Raw genomic sequence first — 19,055 nt, forward strand, 5'->3', positions numbered from 1 at the left:
TTGAACTAGTCTGGCTGTTCTCCGCTGACCTCTTTAATTAACAACTGTTTTCACCAACAGAACCCTAGTTCACTAGATGTTCTTTTTGTTTTTCACACCATTCTTCATAAATTTTAGAGACTGTTAAGTGTGGAAATCCCAGGAGATCAGCACTTTTTGAGATACTCAGACCACCTCGTCTGGCGCTAACAATCATTCCATGGTTAAAGTCTCGAAGATCATATTTCTTCTCCATTCTGATGTTTCGTCTGAACAATAACTGAAGCTCTTGACTATGTTTGCATACTTTTATGCATTGTGTTACTGTCACATGATTGGCTGATTAGATAATTACATTATGAGCAGGTGTACAGGTGTACCTAATAAAGTGGCCACTGACTGAATGATCCTATGAGTAAAACAAGAACAAGTTATCAAGGTGAATGCTATCCTACTGAAAGTGTGCAAGTAAATTATACTTGTGAAAAATACAATCACTTACACTTTCAAAGTCAAAATTACTTTTATTTCTATATCTAAAGTCAGCCTACATCCACCTTTAACTTTGCCCCGTCATTAGGAGGTTTAAGAAGAATGCTTGAGAACGTAAGTGGCGATGTAGTTGATTGCCAGCATAGTCTCTTCACATGTTGGTTTGATCAGGGACTCAGGTAACAGGAAACCATGTTCACCAGTGTCTCGGAGTTCAAAGGTAAACGAATATTTGATGCCGAGATCATAGGCCCAATCTGATGAACTTCCAGCTACAGCATCTAAAGGGAAAACACTTTTAATTGAGGCCAGTATAATGAATATATTGTATAATATTCCACACAGTCAGACAAGTAATATATTTTCTGATCCCTTAGGCTTTCCTTTACTGGGCTGGATCTCTTCCTGGCCCATTTGAACTTGATGATATTTCAGTAACTGGTCAGTGGTGAACTACTAGCAGAACCCAGGTCGGCATAACAACGTGGGTTTAAAAGCCTGTTGGGACAGACTACAGGAGTGCCTTGCCTGGAGAATGGAAGGAGCAGGAAGACAGTGAATGGCCCATAAAGATGGGCCCAGTGTGTGGCCTTGCTTTCTTAAATAAAACTTCAGAAATTCCAACACTGAAACAGCCTAACTGGTCTCTGGCTATGTAATCAATCATCAGGAACCCTTCCCAAGCTACTTAGTCCAACCTCAGCCATGTAGCCTTCTATTCCCCTCTCCCTCATATGAATGGACCACAATCACCTTGAAATGGAACATAATACACAGGAGCAGAATTATGCCATTCAACCCGTGAAATCTGCTCTACCATTCCGTCATGGCTGATTTATTATCTGTCTCTACTCCATTCTCCTGTAACCTTTGATGCCCTTAGTAAACAAGAATCTATCAACCTCGACTTTAAATATACTTAATGATTTGGCCTCCATCTGTTTCAATAAGTTCCGCAGATTCGCCACCTTCTGGCTAAATAAATCCCTCCTCATCTCCGTTCTAAATGGACATACCATTATTCTGATGCTGTGTCCTCTGGTGTTGGACTCCCCCACTATAGGAAGCACCTTAACCACTCTATCTCGGCTTGTCAACATTGGATAGGTTTCAATGAGATCCCCTCATTCTCTAAACTCCAGCTGGTACAGCCTCAGAGTCATCAAATGCTCCTCATACTTTAACCCTTTCATTCCCAGAATCATTCTTGTGAACCTCTTCTGAACCCTCTACAATGTCAGCACCTCTTTTCTTACCTAAGCAGTTCTTACAAAACTGCTCACGATATTCCAAGTGCAGTCCGTCCAATGCCTTATAAAGCATAACATCCTTATAGCTAACGTGTTAGCAAATGCCATTTCCAGCCACGTATTCCTCCTCATGTGTCTTGAACAATTGAGGACCAAGAACTGATCCATAGGATACCGTAGCAGTTACATTCCTCCTATCTGAAAAGGGCCAGGTTATTCCTGCTCACTATTTTGTCCCCCCCCAACCCCTTGCTGACTTAATCGTAGCCTAATCACTGGAAAATTTACGATGTCCAATTAACCTATCAATTGGTATGTCTTTGGACTGTGGGAGGAAGCTGGAGCACACAGGAGAAGCCACGCAGTCATGGAGAGAACGTACAAACTCATTTCAGGGAGCTGCAGGAGTTGAACCCGGGTCACTCGTTCTGTAAAACATTGTGCTAATCATACTGCTGCTGTGCTACCTCTATCAATGGCTGATACCCAAGGATATCCATTTATGGTAAGTGGTGGAAAGTTTAGGGGAGATGTCAGAGTTAGGTTTTATTTTACACGGAGTTCTGTAAGTACTTAGAACACACTGACAGGGGTGGTAGCAGAGACATACACTAGGGACTCTCAGATAGGCTCAAGGGTGTAGGAAAAATGGAGCATTATGTTAAGTGCAATAACAACCTTGCACTCAATGTCAGTAAGCCCAAAGAATTAACTGTGGACATCAGGAAGGTAAAGTTGAAGGAATACACACCAGTCCTCATGGTGGAAAGTGAGAACAGTCCCAGGTTTCTGGCTGTCAATACCTCTGAAGATCTACCCAGGCATGACAGAGGCTACGTATACTTCCTGAGGAGTTTGAGGAGACTTGGTACGTTAGCAAAGACTCCAGCAAATTTCTATTGATGTATGGTGGAGAGCATTTTTACTGGTTGCATCACCGTGTGGTATGGCGGGGCACTGCACAAGACTGCGAAAAGCTGCAAAAAGTTGCAAACTCAGCCAGTTCAGTCAAGGGCACCAACTTCCCAAGCATCGAGGTCATCTTCAAAATGTAATACTTTAAAAAGGCTGCATCCTCTGTCACCTGATTTCTGAATAGACAATAAACCCATGTACACTACCTCATTTTTATTTTCTTTCTTGCTATCTTTTTGCACTACTCATTTAATATAATTTCATATTTTTTTAATTGTAATTTGTAGTTTTTTAAAAATTATAGATTGCACTATTCTGCTATTGCTACTGGAAAACAACAAATTTTGCGACATATGCTGGTGATATTAAACCTGATTCTGACTCTGGTGCGGGCTCGATCGGTTAGATTGATTGTGGAGTAATTATCTGTAGGTCGGCACAACACTGTGTGCAAAATTACCCACACTGTGCTGTTCTATTTTATGTTCACTGCTCTAATTCTGAGTAGCTCTCGATGTTTTGTTGATGACCCACTGTTGACAGTGGTCTGAAGCAGAGGAGGCCAATACAGGCCCTTCGGCCCACAATACTGTGCCGAACATGTACTTACTTTAGAAATTTCCTAGGGTTACCCATAGCCCCCTATTTTTCTAAGCTCCATATAACTATCCAAGAGTCTCTTAAAAGACCCTATCATATCCGCCTCCACCACACACTCACCACTCCCTGCGTAAAAAAACTAACCTCCAGACATCCGCTCTGTAGCTTCTTACAAGCACCTTAAAACTGTGACCTCATGTGTTAGTCATTTCCGCCCTGGGAAAAAACCTCTGACTATCTACAAGATCAATGCCTCTCATCATCTTATACACTTCTATCAGGTCACCTCTCATCCTCTGTCGTTCCAAGGAGTAAAAGCCAAGTTCACTCAACCTATTCTCGTAAGACATGCTGCCCAATCCAGGCAACAACCTTGTAAATCTCCTCTGCAGCCTTTCTATGGTTTCCACATCCTTCCTGTAGTGAGGTGACCAGAACTGAGCACAGTACTCCAAGTTTGGTCTGACCAGGGTCCTATATAACTGTAACATTACCTCTCGGCTCCTAAACTCAATCACATGGTTGATGAAGACCAATACACTGTATGCCTTCTTAACAACACAGTCAACCTGTGCAGCAGCTTTGAGTGTCCTATGGACTTGGACCCCAAGATCCCTCTGATCCTCCAGACTGTCATGAGTCTTACCATTAATACTACATTCTGCCATCTTATTTGGCCTACCAAAATGAACCACCTCACACTTATCTGTGTTGAACTCCATCTGCCTCTTCTCAGTCCAGTTTTGCATTCTATCAATGTCCCATTGTAACATCTGACAGCCCTCCACACTATCCACAACACCCCCAACCTTTGTGTCATCAGCAAATTTACTAACCCATCCCTCCAATTCCTCAACCAGGTCATTTGTAAAAATCACGAAAAGGAGAGGTCCCAGAACAGATCCCTGAGGCACACCACTGGTCACTGACCTCCATGCAGAATATGACCTGTCTACAACTATTCTTTGCCTTCTGTGGGCAAGCCAATTCTGGATCCACAAAGCAAGATCCCCTTGAATCCAATGTCTCTTTACTATCTCTATAAGTCTTGCATGGGGTACCTTATCAAATGCCTTGCTGAAATCCATGTACACTACATCTACGGCTCTACCTTTATCAATGTGTTTAGTCACATCCTCAAAAAATTCAATCAGGCTCGTAAGGCATGACCTGCCTTTGACAAAGCCATGCTGACTATTCCTAATCATATTATGCCTCTCCAAATGTTCATAAACCCTGCCTCTCAGGATCTCCTCCATCAACTTACCAACCACTGAAGTAAGATAACTTCCTGGGCTTTCTCTACTCCCTTTCTTGAATAAGGGAACAATACCTGCAACCTTCCAATCCCCTGGAACCTCTCCTGTCCCCATTGATGATGCAAAGATCATTGCCAGAGGCTCAGCAATCTCCTTCCTCTCCTCCCACAGTAGCCTAGAGTATATCTTGTCCTATTTGGTGCTTTCCGAAAGCTCCAGTATATCCCCTTTCTTAATGTCTATATGCTCAAGCTCTTCAGTCCACTGTAAGCCATCCCTGCAGTTGCTAAGGTCCTTTTCCATAGTGAATACTGAAAGAAAGCATTCATTAAGTACCTCCGCTACCTCCTCCGGTTCCATACACACTTTTCCACTGTCACACTTGATTTTTCTGGGTCAGTTGTGGCCAGACACAGAGGAAAACAACACATTGCCCTCCAAACCATCCCCACCCCTGTATCCTCCCTCACCCAAATATTAGCCTTTACAACTCTTTAAATGTGACCATCATGGATAAAGCGCTGTGTGGTTCGCTCACTTCCCAGCACACAGGTCTCATTTGGAGAAGCAATCACCAACAGATGAAGATGTACAAAGGCTCTTCTATCACACCACTGTGGAATGCTGTTACCTTCAATGTAATTTTTCCCAATCTTGTTATTTAGGGAAAACCACATTGGACATTAGTCCCTACACAGTACTTAGCACACCAAGATGTGTTTGGGAGGTTTGAAAAGGAAGCCTCAGACAAGAGGATGTGGAACTAGGAACCTTAGTATAAGAGATCGACCATTCAGGACCCAGATTAATAAACATGGACAGAACACTTTCAAAAGACTTTTGGATATGTACATGGATAGGAAGAGTTTAGAAGTATATGGGCTAAAAGGGGAGTAGGGGGCAAAAGAGACTAGTTTGGAGGGTGCCATGGATGACATAGACAAATTAGGCTGAAGAGTCTCTTTCTCTAAGGAGAAATTATTTCTCCAAGTGGACCACAAATTGTCAGGATTTGCTATCACAGGGAACTTCATTTCCTCAGTTGTCAAGGCTGAAATCAATGATTCTATGCTGTATGGCTCTCTGATTCTATGATCTAATAATAAGATGCTTACATATTATTGATATTCCAGGACCATAGTAATAGTTAGTTCCATGAAGGCTTCTCAATTCTGCGACTGCATTTCCAGCTAGGGCATTCTGAAATAAAATCACCAGAAACAACCTTTGTTATCACCGAATGTCAAAATGAAAGACAGGAGGGATTAGTCTGATCTTCTATATAGTTGTCTGTTTGTTGCTCCATCATGGTGCCCAAAGTCAAGGAGCCTGTCTGGAGAGGCCAGGAGGAGAAGCCTACTCTGCTTTACTAACAGTGTGGCAGTACATTAGATCAACACACTCACCCCATGTGCAAACACATTAGATCAACACACTCACCCCATGTGCACTCACCATGTCACGTCTGTCACAATAGCATAAACCACCCCCCCCGCCCATAGCAATAAAGACAAACCATAGAATAAAGTAACACAGCATAAAGAAATTATTGCATTCTCCTGGATCTTTACAATCAAAGCCACACAGATCTATAAAGGTACCAGAACAAGCTAATGACATACAGGCAAACAAGATCCTCAAGGTAATAAACAGGAAGTGTGGAGCAGAAATATAGATATGTTCTGATAAATACTTGCTAATGAACATCGGATTAAAACCTGTGGATGTTGGAAATCTGAAATAAAAAGGAAAAAATAGGAACGACTCAGAAGCCAGGCAGAGTCAATGGTTCAGACTGAGGTTCTTTGTGAGAATGGGGAAGGAGGGAATGATTTTTCATGTCAAAGTAAGTATACACTATACAACTTTGAGATTTGTCTCCTTGCAGGCAGCCAGAAAACAGGAAACTCAAGAGAACCTATGGAAAAAAAATCTAACACCCAAAGTGTAGAGTGACAAAGAACAAATTGTGCAAAGAATAACATCAAGGAAACTGAGAGAGTGAGGGAGGAATGGATAGGATGAAGGCCAGGATTGTTGCGTTTTAGATGAAGCCATCTGATTGACTGGTTAATGAAAAAGAACACAAGCAAAATAAAGCAAGAGAACCTAAATGCAGAGATAAGTTTATCTTTCCATCTTGTTTTCCTAGTTTTAAATGTTGCATTAATGCATCAGGCAATTTCTCAAGTAAACAAGAGAATTCAACATAGACTTTAAACTCATCAATAATTTACACAGCAACTTACCAGCTCTTCATGATCCATTGAGTATGATAAGGTGTAGCCATAGGGAAACAGAAGAAGCTGGGAGTATGAGTGGAACGCGAGATATGCTTTGATGTGGTGAACGTGTTCACGGACAAAGTTCGCAACAGCTTTGACTTCCGATTCAGATTCCACGGATGGTCCACAGTAAACGCTAGAACATGGATGTTTCGAGGCACCAGTGGCTGTGGATTAGAAAAGTCATTTTCAGGGAATCATGGAGCATGGAGATAGGACCTTCAACACATTAAGTCCAGTCTAGCATCTGCATCAAGCAACCTGTTTACACTAATCAGATTGTATTCTCCCCACATACCCATCTATTACCCCAGACTCACTTATCTACATAAAAGGGTGAACTTTTGATGCCCATTAACCTACCAGCCTACACAGCATGGGAGTTTAAGAGGAAACTGAAGCACACAAAGCAAACTCACTCTGTCTCAGGAACATGAGTGAAACTTCACACAGACAGCATCAGAGATCAGGATTATACTTGGATTGCTGCAGAAGCTCCTTCTCAGTACTGATGAAGGGTCCTGGCCCCATTCATTGACTGTTTACTCCTCTCCGTAGACGCTGCCTGGCCTGCTCAATTCCTCAGGTGGAATTGGGGAGTTCATTAAGAAGGATATGTCTCTGTGGTATTGAGTCTGGGCAAGATTGTAGTCGAAGAGCAGAGATTACAGGGGAGCAGTGCATGGGGGTCTCTGAGAAGTAGGGTTGCCAACTTTCTCACTCCCAAATAAGGGACAAAAGTAGCAGTCAAATATGGGGCATCTGTGTTTACCCTGAGAAAGACTACCATGACCATGAAGCCTTGCACAGGCATCTGTGTGCGCATGCGTGACGTGCGCCTACATGACGTGTGCATGCGCGTACGTGCCGATTTTTTTCTACAAATCGGTTTTGGCTTAATCTTCCCAACTTCACTGTACACACATTATTTCTACTTTATATAGGCTGTGTATTTATCATATCATTCCTGCTTTTACTATATGTCAGTGTTATTTTAGGTTTTATGCGTTATTTGGTATGATTTGGTAGGTTATTTTTTGGGTCTGGGAACACTCCAAATTTTTTTCCCATATAAATTAATGGTAATTGGTTCTTCGCTTTACGCCATTTCGGCACGAAAAGTTTCATAGGAATGCTCTACCTTAGTGGGGGAAATACGGGAAAAGGGCGGTCCTGTATGGGACAAACCAATTTAGCCCAATATACGGGATGTCCCGGCTAATACGGGACAATTGACAACCCTACTTAGAAGTCCTATTGAGAAAGCAAACTTTTTCAAAGTAGGCCTCAAAGAGATTTTAGTTTTGTCTCCTAGGCAGCGGGAAGTACATTTCCCAAAACTAATGAAGCCTTTCTTCACATTTCCTCATTAAGCACCAGTAACATTCAAATTCAATTATAATTTAATTTATTTGAGGTGAAGGAAGTCACAGAGTGTCATGTCAGGCCAACTTGTCAAAGGATCCGCTATGAAGTGATGGCGAAAACTTGGCATTCTTTTTTCCTTTGTGAGATTTCCACAGGCCTTATGTTGTGATGGACCTGCTGACTGACAAGCTCAGGAAAATGCCTGTAAAAACTGTCAATCATAATAAAGCCATTCAACCGTCCAAGAGTCACTTCCTGCCTGTGTCTCGCACACACTTCAGGGTGGAAATAGCCCGGGCCCGATCTCTGAAATTCACAGCCGAACCACTCAATACAATTCTGGATGAACATCGGGTGTCAACACTGGAGCAGCAGGAATGAACAAGTTCTGATTCATCGGCATTGTTCCTTACCACAGACATAAAAACTAAAACCATTTCAAAGCTAAGCTTGCAGAAGGTCTCTGTCAAAACGGATAAACTCACAGCACCACTTGGCAGCAAAGTTTCGGTTGGCGTCGGTGCCTGTACAGTAATTGCCTGGATATCTGGAGCGTGTTTTCCTCCAAAATCGATTCTACATACAAAACGCAAAAAATAGGCACATACAGTAGTTGGCTTCTTCATTACAGGCATAACTTATGCAGACTTTCAATCTGTGCCATTTCCCTCAGGTACAATAATTATGATTTAATGGTGCAGCACCTCAGCACGGTACCTCTGGATTAATATTGAAGATTGTACGTTACAGCACAGTATGGGCTTTCAGCCTATGATGTAGCGCTGACCCTTTAACCGACTCGAAGATAAGCATTTCACTCCTATATCATCATCACCATTATGAGCCATGTCGTAAGACGTGGGTGATCATGGTCTCCATAATCGTGATCATTTTTGACAAATTCCACAGAAATGGTTTGCTACTGAGGCTCATATGACCTGCTCCCATGGTTTTACGTGACCCTGATCAGGGGACTATGCAAGTGTTACATCTTGCCCAAGGGTGACCTGCAGGCTAGCAGAGGGAAGGAACACCATACACCTCCTTTGGTATAGACATATCTCCACCCCACCTCTCCTATATAGCCCATCATTTTGTTATGCCTTTCTAAGAGTCCCTTAAATATCACTAATATGTCTGCACTACCGCCGCCCACCACTCTGTGTAAAGAACTTTCCTCTGACCTTCACCTGCAGTATACTTTCCTCTAATCACTTAAAATTATGCCCTCTCGTGTTTATCATTTCTGCCCTGAGAAAATGACTCCAATTCTCCACACTATCCTTGTCTCTTATTACCTTGTACCTCTCTAATGCATTGCTGACCTCTGGCTGGGGAAGCCTCCAGTTGCAATGGCTTCAGACCTCCCTTTGCTTAGAGACTTAGAGAACAACAGCACAAAAACGGACCCATCTAGCCAAACTATTATTCTGCATAGACCTTACTACCCTCCCATCCATTTACTTAGTGTCATCTAGTCATAGAGAAGTACAGCACAGAAACAGGCCCTTCGGTCCTTCTAGCCCATGCTGAAACCACTTGAACTGTCCACTCCCATTGACCTGCACTGGGACCATAGCCCTCCATATATACCTATCCGAATGTCTCTTAAACTTTGAAGTCAAGCTTGTATACATCACCTGAGCTGGCATCTCATTCCACACTCCCAAGACTCTCCGAGTGAAGAAGTTTCCCTTTATGATCCCCTTAATCTTTTCATGTTTCACGCTTAACTCTTAACCTCTGGTTGTAGTTCCACCCAACCTCAGAGGAAAAACCTGTTTTCATTTACCCTATCTATACCCCTCATAATTTTGTATACCACTATCAAATCTCCTCTCTGTCTTCTATGTTCTAGCGAACACAGTACTAACCTATTCAATCTTTCCTTATAACTCAGGTCCTTCAGACCCAGCAACATACTTGTGAATTTTCTCTGTACTCTGACAACCATATTTAGGTGACTAAAACTGAACACAATACTGCAAATTAGGCCTCACAACTATCTTATACAACTTCAACATAACATCCTATCTTCTGTACTCAATACATTGATTTGTGAAGGCCATTGATATTTAACCAAACTTCTCAACATCTCATCTGTGTTAAAATTGAACCCACATCCACCATCTCCTCTTGCAGCACTTTCCACACTTTCCACACTCGCATCCCTTTAAATTGCTTATCTGGACAAACAACTTCTCTCCATCTAGAAATTGAAGTAAAATCACTACCGTTGTTAGTAATCTGAAAATGCCAGAAAATTCAACGGATCAGGTAGTATCTGTAGAGAGTGAGAAATAGAGTTGATGTTTTATTTCAAACACCTTTCATTAAAATTGAGTTCTGACGAATGGTTATTCAGCTGAAGCATTAACTCCATTCTGCTCCCTCTTCCACAGATGCTGCCTGACCTGCTGTGTGTTTGCACCATTTTCCTTATTTGTTTCCACTCATCCACTACTGGATGCTGTAGAACAGTATGACAGTTCAGAGCAAGCAGGGAGGTTGTGATAGTGCTCCGCTTTACACCTGACACTAGTTTACCTGTTAAATCCAATCAGCTTTCAGATTAGCTTGATAAGAGCAATGAGTGGAAGAGAATTGGGCAGACCCAGAGACATCCACATGTTATAACATTTATAACATATTTATAACAATTATAAAATTTCATGGCTGCTGCAGGCAATTTCTTTTTTGTGTAACAGAACAAGTGTCCCTTTCTAATTAAACAAGTCAGACTTGGTTCATCTACTTCCCTCCAACCATTTGGTTCTTCAATCAACTGGCGAAACCTAATCACCAGTACAGATTAGCAACACTCTAATCACTTTCCACTAAAATAAACCTTGTTTTTTAAAAAAAATTATGTTTGCTTCTTGTAAAACTTGTATATAATTTATGTTTGATTTGTATTTTCCTTGTGAATGTTGTTTGTATAATGCTGCAAGTAGGTTTTTGTGCATACTGAGCATGTATTTGGACATTTGATAGCAAACTTAGGTTTAAATTTGATTCAGGATTTAGATGATGTAGGCCATATGTAATTTTTCTTAGGGTATAATAAGTTCCATATGAACTGTGATACAGGGTTCCTCAAGGTTGTTATAGCTGGGGTAGTAGTGGGGAGAAATTCCAGTGATGTGCACCTCAATTAGCCTCTGACAACCAAATCCAGCTCCTGGCCTTCACATGTGGTTTAGCTACTAAACCCAGCGGAACTGTATCTACTGACAGGAGAAGGTGGATCACTGTCGCCTTAGAACGAGTCACTTCAGGCAGATGGGGTTGTCAACTCATCTAGGAGAAGGAAAACTCTGACCTCAAACCTCTGCAGCCTCGAGGCTACTCCCACTCATGAGGAAGGCTTTAGGAGTAAACTGAGGGAAAAATCTGGAGCTGGAGTCTCTAAGGCAGTCCTACATTGAGTTCAATATAGGCATTCGTTAGTCTCATGAGACCATGGATTTGCGCCTTGGAAGGTTTCCAGGGCGCAGGCCTGGACAAGGTTGTATGGAAGACCAGCAGTTGCCCATGCTGCAAGTCTACCCTCTCCACGCCACCGATGTTGTCCAAGGGAAGGGCATTAGGACCCATACAGCTTGGCACCGTTATCGTCGCAAAGCAATGGGTGGTTAAATGTCTTGCACACAAGGACACACACACTGCCTCAGCCAGGGCTCGAACCAGCGACCTTCAAATCACTAGACAAACCCCTTAACCACTTGGCCACATGCCAACACAGTTGAGTTCAATGCAGACTGGCAATTCATGTGATGTTGCTGGTACCAAACTGTATCGGTCTCTGCTGTTACTTTGTGTTCATCAGATGTCTGGAGAGAGGAAGCTTGCTAAATGGGCAACAGCTTGCTCTATATATCGTACTGCCCTGGCTTGCATATCTAGACAATTTAGACGCAACATCCATGGTTGACTCTGACCGACGGAGGCCTCATCATGTGATATAAGACGGCTGAGAACTCTGCATTGGGGTAGCATCATTGCACAGGGTTGAATAAACGAGTGAATGAAGCAGGTTCAGTTTTACCCACTGACATGGGTGCTGAGGACAATACCTGATCAATACTGTAGAAATGGGAAGAAAATAACATTGCAGTGGATTCCTGGCCTATGACCAGTCAGATGGATAGATTGGAAGAGAACCAAGTCAATGCTCAGCCAAGTAGTATCATTTGCACAATATTTTACACAATGATGCTTACCCCAGTCCAGGTGTAAGAGTAACCATCCACATTTACAACTGGAACAACCAGGAAATCAAATTCATTGAGAAGTGTCTTCAGGGGGGAGCCAGTTTCATGGGATTCAACAGCCTACGAAATATAATGGATTCAGAATGAATTGTGTGTTTCTCAATGTCAGTAAGAAAGCTTCTGTAACTAAATTCCACAGCTGAGGTTTCTCCACTGACCTCCTTCACAAACCACTGGCAAAAGGCGGGAGAAATCCATTCCCGGGCGTGGATCCCACATTCCATGAAGATGGCAGGTTTCACCACACCCTTTCTCTTGCCAACCTTGAAGAAGGGAATTGGAGGCTGTCATCAAATTACCAGCTAGTACTGTCACGTATAACCATGAATCTAATCAAGCCTTTAGAGAATGCAGAACAAACAAAACTGTAGATGCGGGAATCTGAAAGCTGGAAGAAGTCAGTCAAGCAGTTCTCATGGAAAGAGAAACTAGTAAGTGGTTCAGGTCAAGGACCAGAACTAGAGGAAGGGTGGAAAACATAAAACATAGAACATAGAGCAGTACAGTACAGGTACAGGACCTTCAACCCCTGTGTTGTACATGATGTAATTAAACTAGTAATTAAATCTGACCAAACTAATCCCTTCTGCTTACATAATGTCCACATCACTCCATTCTCTGCACATTCATGCACTTCTTAAAGGCATCTTAAATGCCTTTGTTCTATTTGCCACTACCATCTGCCCTAACTGTATATTCCAAGCATCCACTACTCTCTATCCATCTCTCAGCTTCTTATAGCTGAGTCCTTCCAGCATTTCTGGTTTTTTAAATCTAAACGTGCAGATCTGGACTTGAGCCAAAGACAAGTTTTGTTGGGGCAGGGGTGGTGTTTGGATGTCAATTCAGGAATCTCAGATAGGATGGTTTCTAAATATCCTACAGAATCCAACTGGAATTCCAGCCCACTGACAAGATGGTTGATCATCTGAAACCCCTCTGGTCAATGAAAACAAATGGACACATTGGGAGAAAGAGCATTAATCTAGGGGAGGGTCCAGGAGACTCTGATCTGGGGAGGAGTGTTTGAACAATTGTGGTAGAAGGTTCCATTGGTAGAGGGAGGGGCAGGTGTTTATTGGGGAGCAGGGACATCCGAGCAGTAGTTCACTAGTACCCTCAATGGACCTAGAAAAAGCTCCCCAACGTTTCAAAAGGATCGCCTCGTGCAAACTCAGGCTTTCAGTTGGTTGCGTTTCCCCAAAGCTGGGAAATCCTCTCTCACCTGGCCCAAAAGCAGAATATTTATGACCTCACCAATCTCACCAATGCCACTAAATTATCAACCCTCTTTCGCTGATGACTGGCCACCTAGACCTCATCCACTGTCACTAAAACTGCTCTCCAATGGCTTCTAGATTAACACAGCAATGACACCCCATATCTGAGAGAGAAAATTCAGCTGTTGAGCAACAAAAATTTCTGGAGGAAACTAGCAAGTCAGGCAGCATCTACAGAAGGGTATAAACAATCAATATTTGAAGCTGAGACTCTTCATCAGGAAGAGACTTGGCCCCAAACATTGACTCTTTATTCCACTCCATAGATGCTGCTTGACTTGTTGAGCATTTTTTTTGTGTGCAGTTCAAGATTTCTGACATTTGCAAAATCTCTTATGTCTAGGAAATTTAGCCCTTGCTCTTTAGGTGCAAGTTGACAGGGTGCGACTGGGAGACCAGCAACCCCCACAACACAAGTGGAATATTGGATGATAAAGGCCGCATGTAATCATCAAGGATACCCACCAGCCAGGTTATACAAGCCTGACATCCCACATCACAAGGTTCAGGAATAGCTACTTTCCTACAACCATCAGGCTCTTGAACCGATCTGCACAACTCTAATCCTGTCTAAACAATGGAACACCACTGACCACCTCTTCCACTTCCATGGATTTGGCTCCAACCGTGTTTTTGTTCGTTGTACTTAGGTCTTGTTTTTGCCTTCTATTGCACTCTCTCTCTCTTCGCACTGTCTTGTATAATTTATTTATAATTTACATTCTGTGAGCTGCTTATACCAATATGCCTATGCTGCTACTACAAGCAATGTTTTCATTGTATCCATATCTCATGGTACTTGTACACATGACAATAAATGCAACTTAAATATGATCTTACCCAAAGGAGATAGATGCTTCTTCCCTCAAAACTCTTTCCAATTTCTACCCGGGAAATTAGCCTTGGGTTGTTTTCCACTATTTTGGCAGTCCAAGCTTCAATCTACAATTGATAATCAAAGCTTTATTAAGTATGGATGTACCTGTACTGTTATTAGTTCAGATGTTTTGGTCTGATAAAGAAGGTTTTGATAGCTTACAAGCTATTGATAATATTCCATGGTGATTCCAGAAGGATGATTGCATTCCCTACAGAACATCAGGTATTGATATCTCATGGAATGGCCACCACATTATCTCATCTGTTCTCTCTATACCTGCTACCAAAGCAACAACAGCCACAGAAACAGCCTTAAAGGTCTCAAGGACACTGAAAAGAGAGAACTTTTTGGTCAGTGCCCCGAAGAAAAGCAGTCAACCCCAACCAACAAGGATAGCAGGGAGTCCACACTGGCTGCACTGCCCTGCGGTTCACCATAGACAGAACCTGTGATGAGATTCTGGCTGTTGTATTAGAAAACACTAGGGCCACTTTGCTGAGCATGGCATGATCCAGGAGCTAGCTGACCACACACACAAAGCACCTTTTGTGTTAGAAATATTTACTGGCGGCAATTGAAACAGATCTTTGGGCACCTGAAGACCAAGGAGTAACAGGAACCCATGGCTTAGTGAACAGAGGGTTACTTTGATCTTCGATCTGATGCTGCTGAAAGGAGAGCTGTACAACTAACATAGAAACATAGAAACATAGAAAATAGGTGCAGGAGTAGGCCATTCGGCCCTTCGAGCCTGCACCGCCATTTATTATGATCATGGCTGATCATCCAACTCAGAACCCAGCCTTCCCTCCATACCCCCTGACCCCTGTAGCCACAAGGGCCATATCTAACTCCCTCTTAAACATAGCCAATGAACTGGCCTCAACAGTTTGCTGTGGCAGAGAATTCCACAGATTCACCACTCTCGTGTTGCAGCATGTGATACAAGCTGTAACTCCAAACAGATGTGGGTTCCAAAATCACACCACACATGAGCACATAATCCAAGCTCACGCTCCAGTGTAGGACTATTAAGAGGTGGCTACATTGTTGGAGATACTTTGATTTGGTAAAACAAATAGGTGCAAAAGGTCCAAATGAATAATTCTTAGAATCACCCAAGTCTCTCAATGTCTCAGTTAGTATTATCCATCAATCAATGCCTGAAATGATGACCTGCATATTTCCCAGAGGGATGCTATAGGAACTTGCTGTAAATTAATTTTCTGCCAAATTCTTACAGTTCTGATGTAATGCATGTAATGCCTTAATAACAGTCTTTGTTATTAAATCGATTAAACAGATTGCATGCATGCCATTTCAAGGGAGGTGAAGTGGTTTATACAAAATATGGTCAATTTTAGGTTGACATAATTAAATACAATTCATTACACATTCCAGCAAAGAAAGCATGATGATGAAAAGGCATTAATATTTTCAGGAAATGTAAATAAACCCCAACAGTTACTGCTAAAAGAACTTGACAGTTCAGGTAGCATCTATGGGTAGGAGTAAACAGTCAATGTCTCAGGCCGAGGTCCTTCATCAGGGATAATGAAGGATCTTGGTCCTTAATGTTAACTGTTTACTCTGTTCCATTGATGCTGCCTGATCTGCTGAGTTCATCCAGCATTTGGTTTGTGTTGCTTTGGATTTCCAGCATCTAAAGACTTCCTCATGTTTGTAGTTTTTGCTAATGTCCATTTTCATCCTAGTAGAGGTTTTCTATTGTTAGGGAATTTCAGTAGGCTTCTAACCAGATATAATGATCTGAATACTGGTACTATCATCACCGAAAGAAATATCGTTTGAAAATCAGAGTATTCACCCAGTGTCTGGTCAGGATTTATCCGCCAACCAATGCTTGGACAAATGATCTGCATATTTCCCAAGAGCTGCTGAATATTAATTTGGTCAAAGTGAGATTGTCATAATTAGACCAGCTACCAACTGTCCTAAACGAGACAGTGTGAACAATTCGAAACAATCCTGCAATAAAATTCATTTTACCTGTTCCCAACTATGATAATTTTCATAACTGTAGTTTGCTCCTGATAACGTCTCACTGAACTTGTCTGTAATCAAGACTTGCAGGTTTTCATTTAATACCCTGGAGGAGACAAAGCATTGTTTCATTTCCAGTAGAAATGGAGTTATTAAACAATGATAAGACTTGATGAATGTTTAGACGGAATTTGAAACTGACTCATATTTTAATCCAATCTTCTCCAGCTCACTTAGAATTTCAGAAACCCACTCTGCAGGGACCCTGATGTCCGCAGTCGAGTTTATCATCAATAACTCTGCCCAGGTTGGCAACCAGAAATCCACCTACATGCACAGAAAGGACCCAATTAGTTCTTTAGTTTACCTGCACTGACTTCAGCTTCATCTGGCAATAAGAAATATTTACCTTCTCAGTGTCAGACATGGTCTTTAAGAACTGGACGTGCTGTTCATTTCCAGGCCTCAGGCGCAAAACTTTATCCCTTGCAGAACAAAAAAAATAAAGTCAGATTGAGTTTGTCTGGGACAATTCCCCAGTTCCATCACGTCTGCGACACATGCAGGGTCGTTCCTTACCCGGAGTGCATTCCAACGGGAAATGCTTCCGAAATCACTGCAACAAGCCCCAGGAACAGAAGTCCTTCCATGGTTTACCTCGGATGGCCTGACACCCCATGTAGATCGGACAGTTATATGTACCCTGTCCAGCCCAGATTACCAACAGGTGACTGGTGTGCAAAACTCAATTTTCTGTTTTAATCCTAAAATTTGCATGACACAGGTGTCTGGTGACGTTCCAATAGTTTATTATGAGTTTTGAAAAAATCTGACGATTGCCTGCAGCCACACCCAAGTTGAGAAGGGATTAGAGATCATCCTTTCTCTTTAAATTGCTTCACTGTGATCCCAGATGTCACTATGCTGTAATCTTTTAAACCCACCAAATTTACCAGGGAGGTGCTGACTGCCCTCAAACTGTGGTACCCAAGTGCAGGCTGGAGACACTCTGGGCAAAGAATGAGGCTGACCACAGTGATGCAGTTGGTTCCTGGCTCCCGTGATCTGCGTTCAGTCCTCATGGCCGATGCTGCCCTCAGAAGCAGCTCCTCTGAGCGAGGGTGGGTGGGGGGGGGGGAGGCTGGGAACCATGTGAAAATTAGCTGACCTTACATTGCAGTACGATCCAAAGGTACACAAGCAGACATTCATTCTGAACTCACAACAAGAGTGTACTACAGCAAGAAGAGGTGCTGGTGTCCGCCAAGCATGTCCATTATGCATTTAACGTAAGTATTCGTCCGGGGTAAGGGAAACCATGGAGAGGCAGACTGAATCCAGCCCATGTTTCCCACCACTACCTCATTTGAGGGTTGCATTCAAGGCTTTCCCTAAAACTCGTAAACACAAGAGATCCTGAAGATGTTAGAAATCAAGAGAAACGCACAAACTATTGGAGGAACTCAGCAGGTCAGGCAGTACCTGTGGAGGGGATTGTTTATTCTAGAACCTTTTGCATGTCCCCTTGTGCATTATCCCTTGAAGGTACTAGCAGCAGCATTCCACTTTGCCTTCCAGAGAAGTTTCTGGAAGGTCACAGCGGGGTACAATTACCCAGCGCCCATCAGCAAACCAGAGAATGTCAGACCGGCGCAGGCAGGCAATTTCCTGTTTCCACCCAGCTGACAGGAGTCACCTGCCACTCATTCCCAACTCATCACCTGCAGCCTATTTAAACCCAGCTCTCATCCACAATCTTTTCTCAAAGGCTTGTTATCTTGCAGGCTATTATTAGTTATTGTTCACTGATAAATCTCCTCTGCTGCTCTCCATTTGGGTCAAACCTCCTTTACACCTTGTGAAGGGATGGGTGAGCCAACGGTTGATCCAGCAGCATTTGCTGACCTGAAGGAAGTCATCCGCCAACAGGAGTACACAATCCAGAAACTGTAGGAAACCATTCAACATCTGCTCACCATTCTCAATGGACTTTTTGTCATGTTACAGCAACTCTTCGCCACCCAACCTCCTCCCACAGAGGCTAGGATTTAATGCCCGACCACTTCAATGGATCCTGTACCTGATGTCACAACTCCTTGTCCCAGTGTGTTAGAGACTTCAAACTCCATAATCACTACCCTGGTCTTCTCTTTCTTGACTGGGCGAGCTCCGACTTGGCCTTTTGCTAACTGGGAAAATATAGCCACCATTTGCACTAAATATGAAGAATTCACTACTGAGGTGCACTGGGTTCTCAAACATCCAGGAAGTGGAATGGAGGCAGTAGGTTTGATTTTTCATCTGTGTCAAGGCTCTCGCTTGGTGTTGGATTACGCTGTGGAACTCAGGGCCTGCTTGGCAGCGTGTGGCTGGACTGTGGAAGCACTGTAGACCTGCTACCATCCCGGCCTTTCAGAGCGCTTGAAAGACAAGCTGTCTACTAGGGAGGCCAGGCAGCATCTCTAGGAA

The 19,055-nt window shown here is 42.8% G+C and overlaps 1 protein-coding gene across 1 annotated transcript; it reads right to left on the reverse strand.

The window, feature by feature from the left end:
* Positions 1-564: 564 nt before the first annotated feature.
* LOC134345072 (carboxypeptidase B-like) lies at positions 565-17,236 on the reverse strand. Its single transcript, XM_063045205.1, has 11 exons — positions 17,166-17,236; positions 16,996-17,071; positions 16,789-16,913; positions 16,593-16,692; positions 14,543-14,644; positions 12,581-12,685; positions 12,372-12,482; positions 8,634-8,724; positions 6,745-6,947; positions 5,611-5,695; positions 565-752 (listed from the first exon to the last, which is right to left on the reverse strand). Exons 1-11 carry the CDS (start codon positions 17,234-17,236, stop codon positions 565-567), a joined length of 1,257 nt encoding a protein of 418 aa, XP_062901275.1.
* Positions 17,237-19,055: the final 1,819 nt, after the last annotated feature.

The sequence above is a fragment of the Mobula hypostoma genome, chromosome 4 (genome assembly GCF_963921235.1).
Source record: "Mobula hypostoma chromosome 4, sMobHyp1.1, whole genome shotgun sequence".
NCBI lineage: Eukaryota > Metazoa > Chordata > Chondrichthyes > Myliobatiformes > Myliobatidae > Mobula > Mobula hypostoma.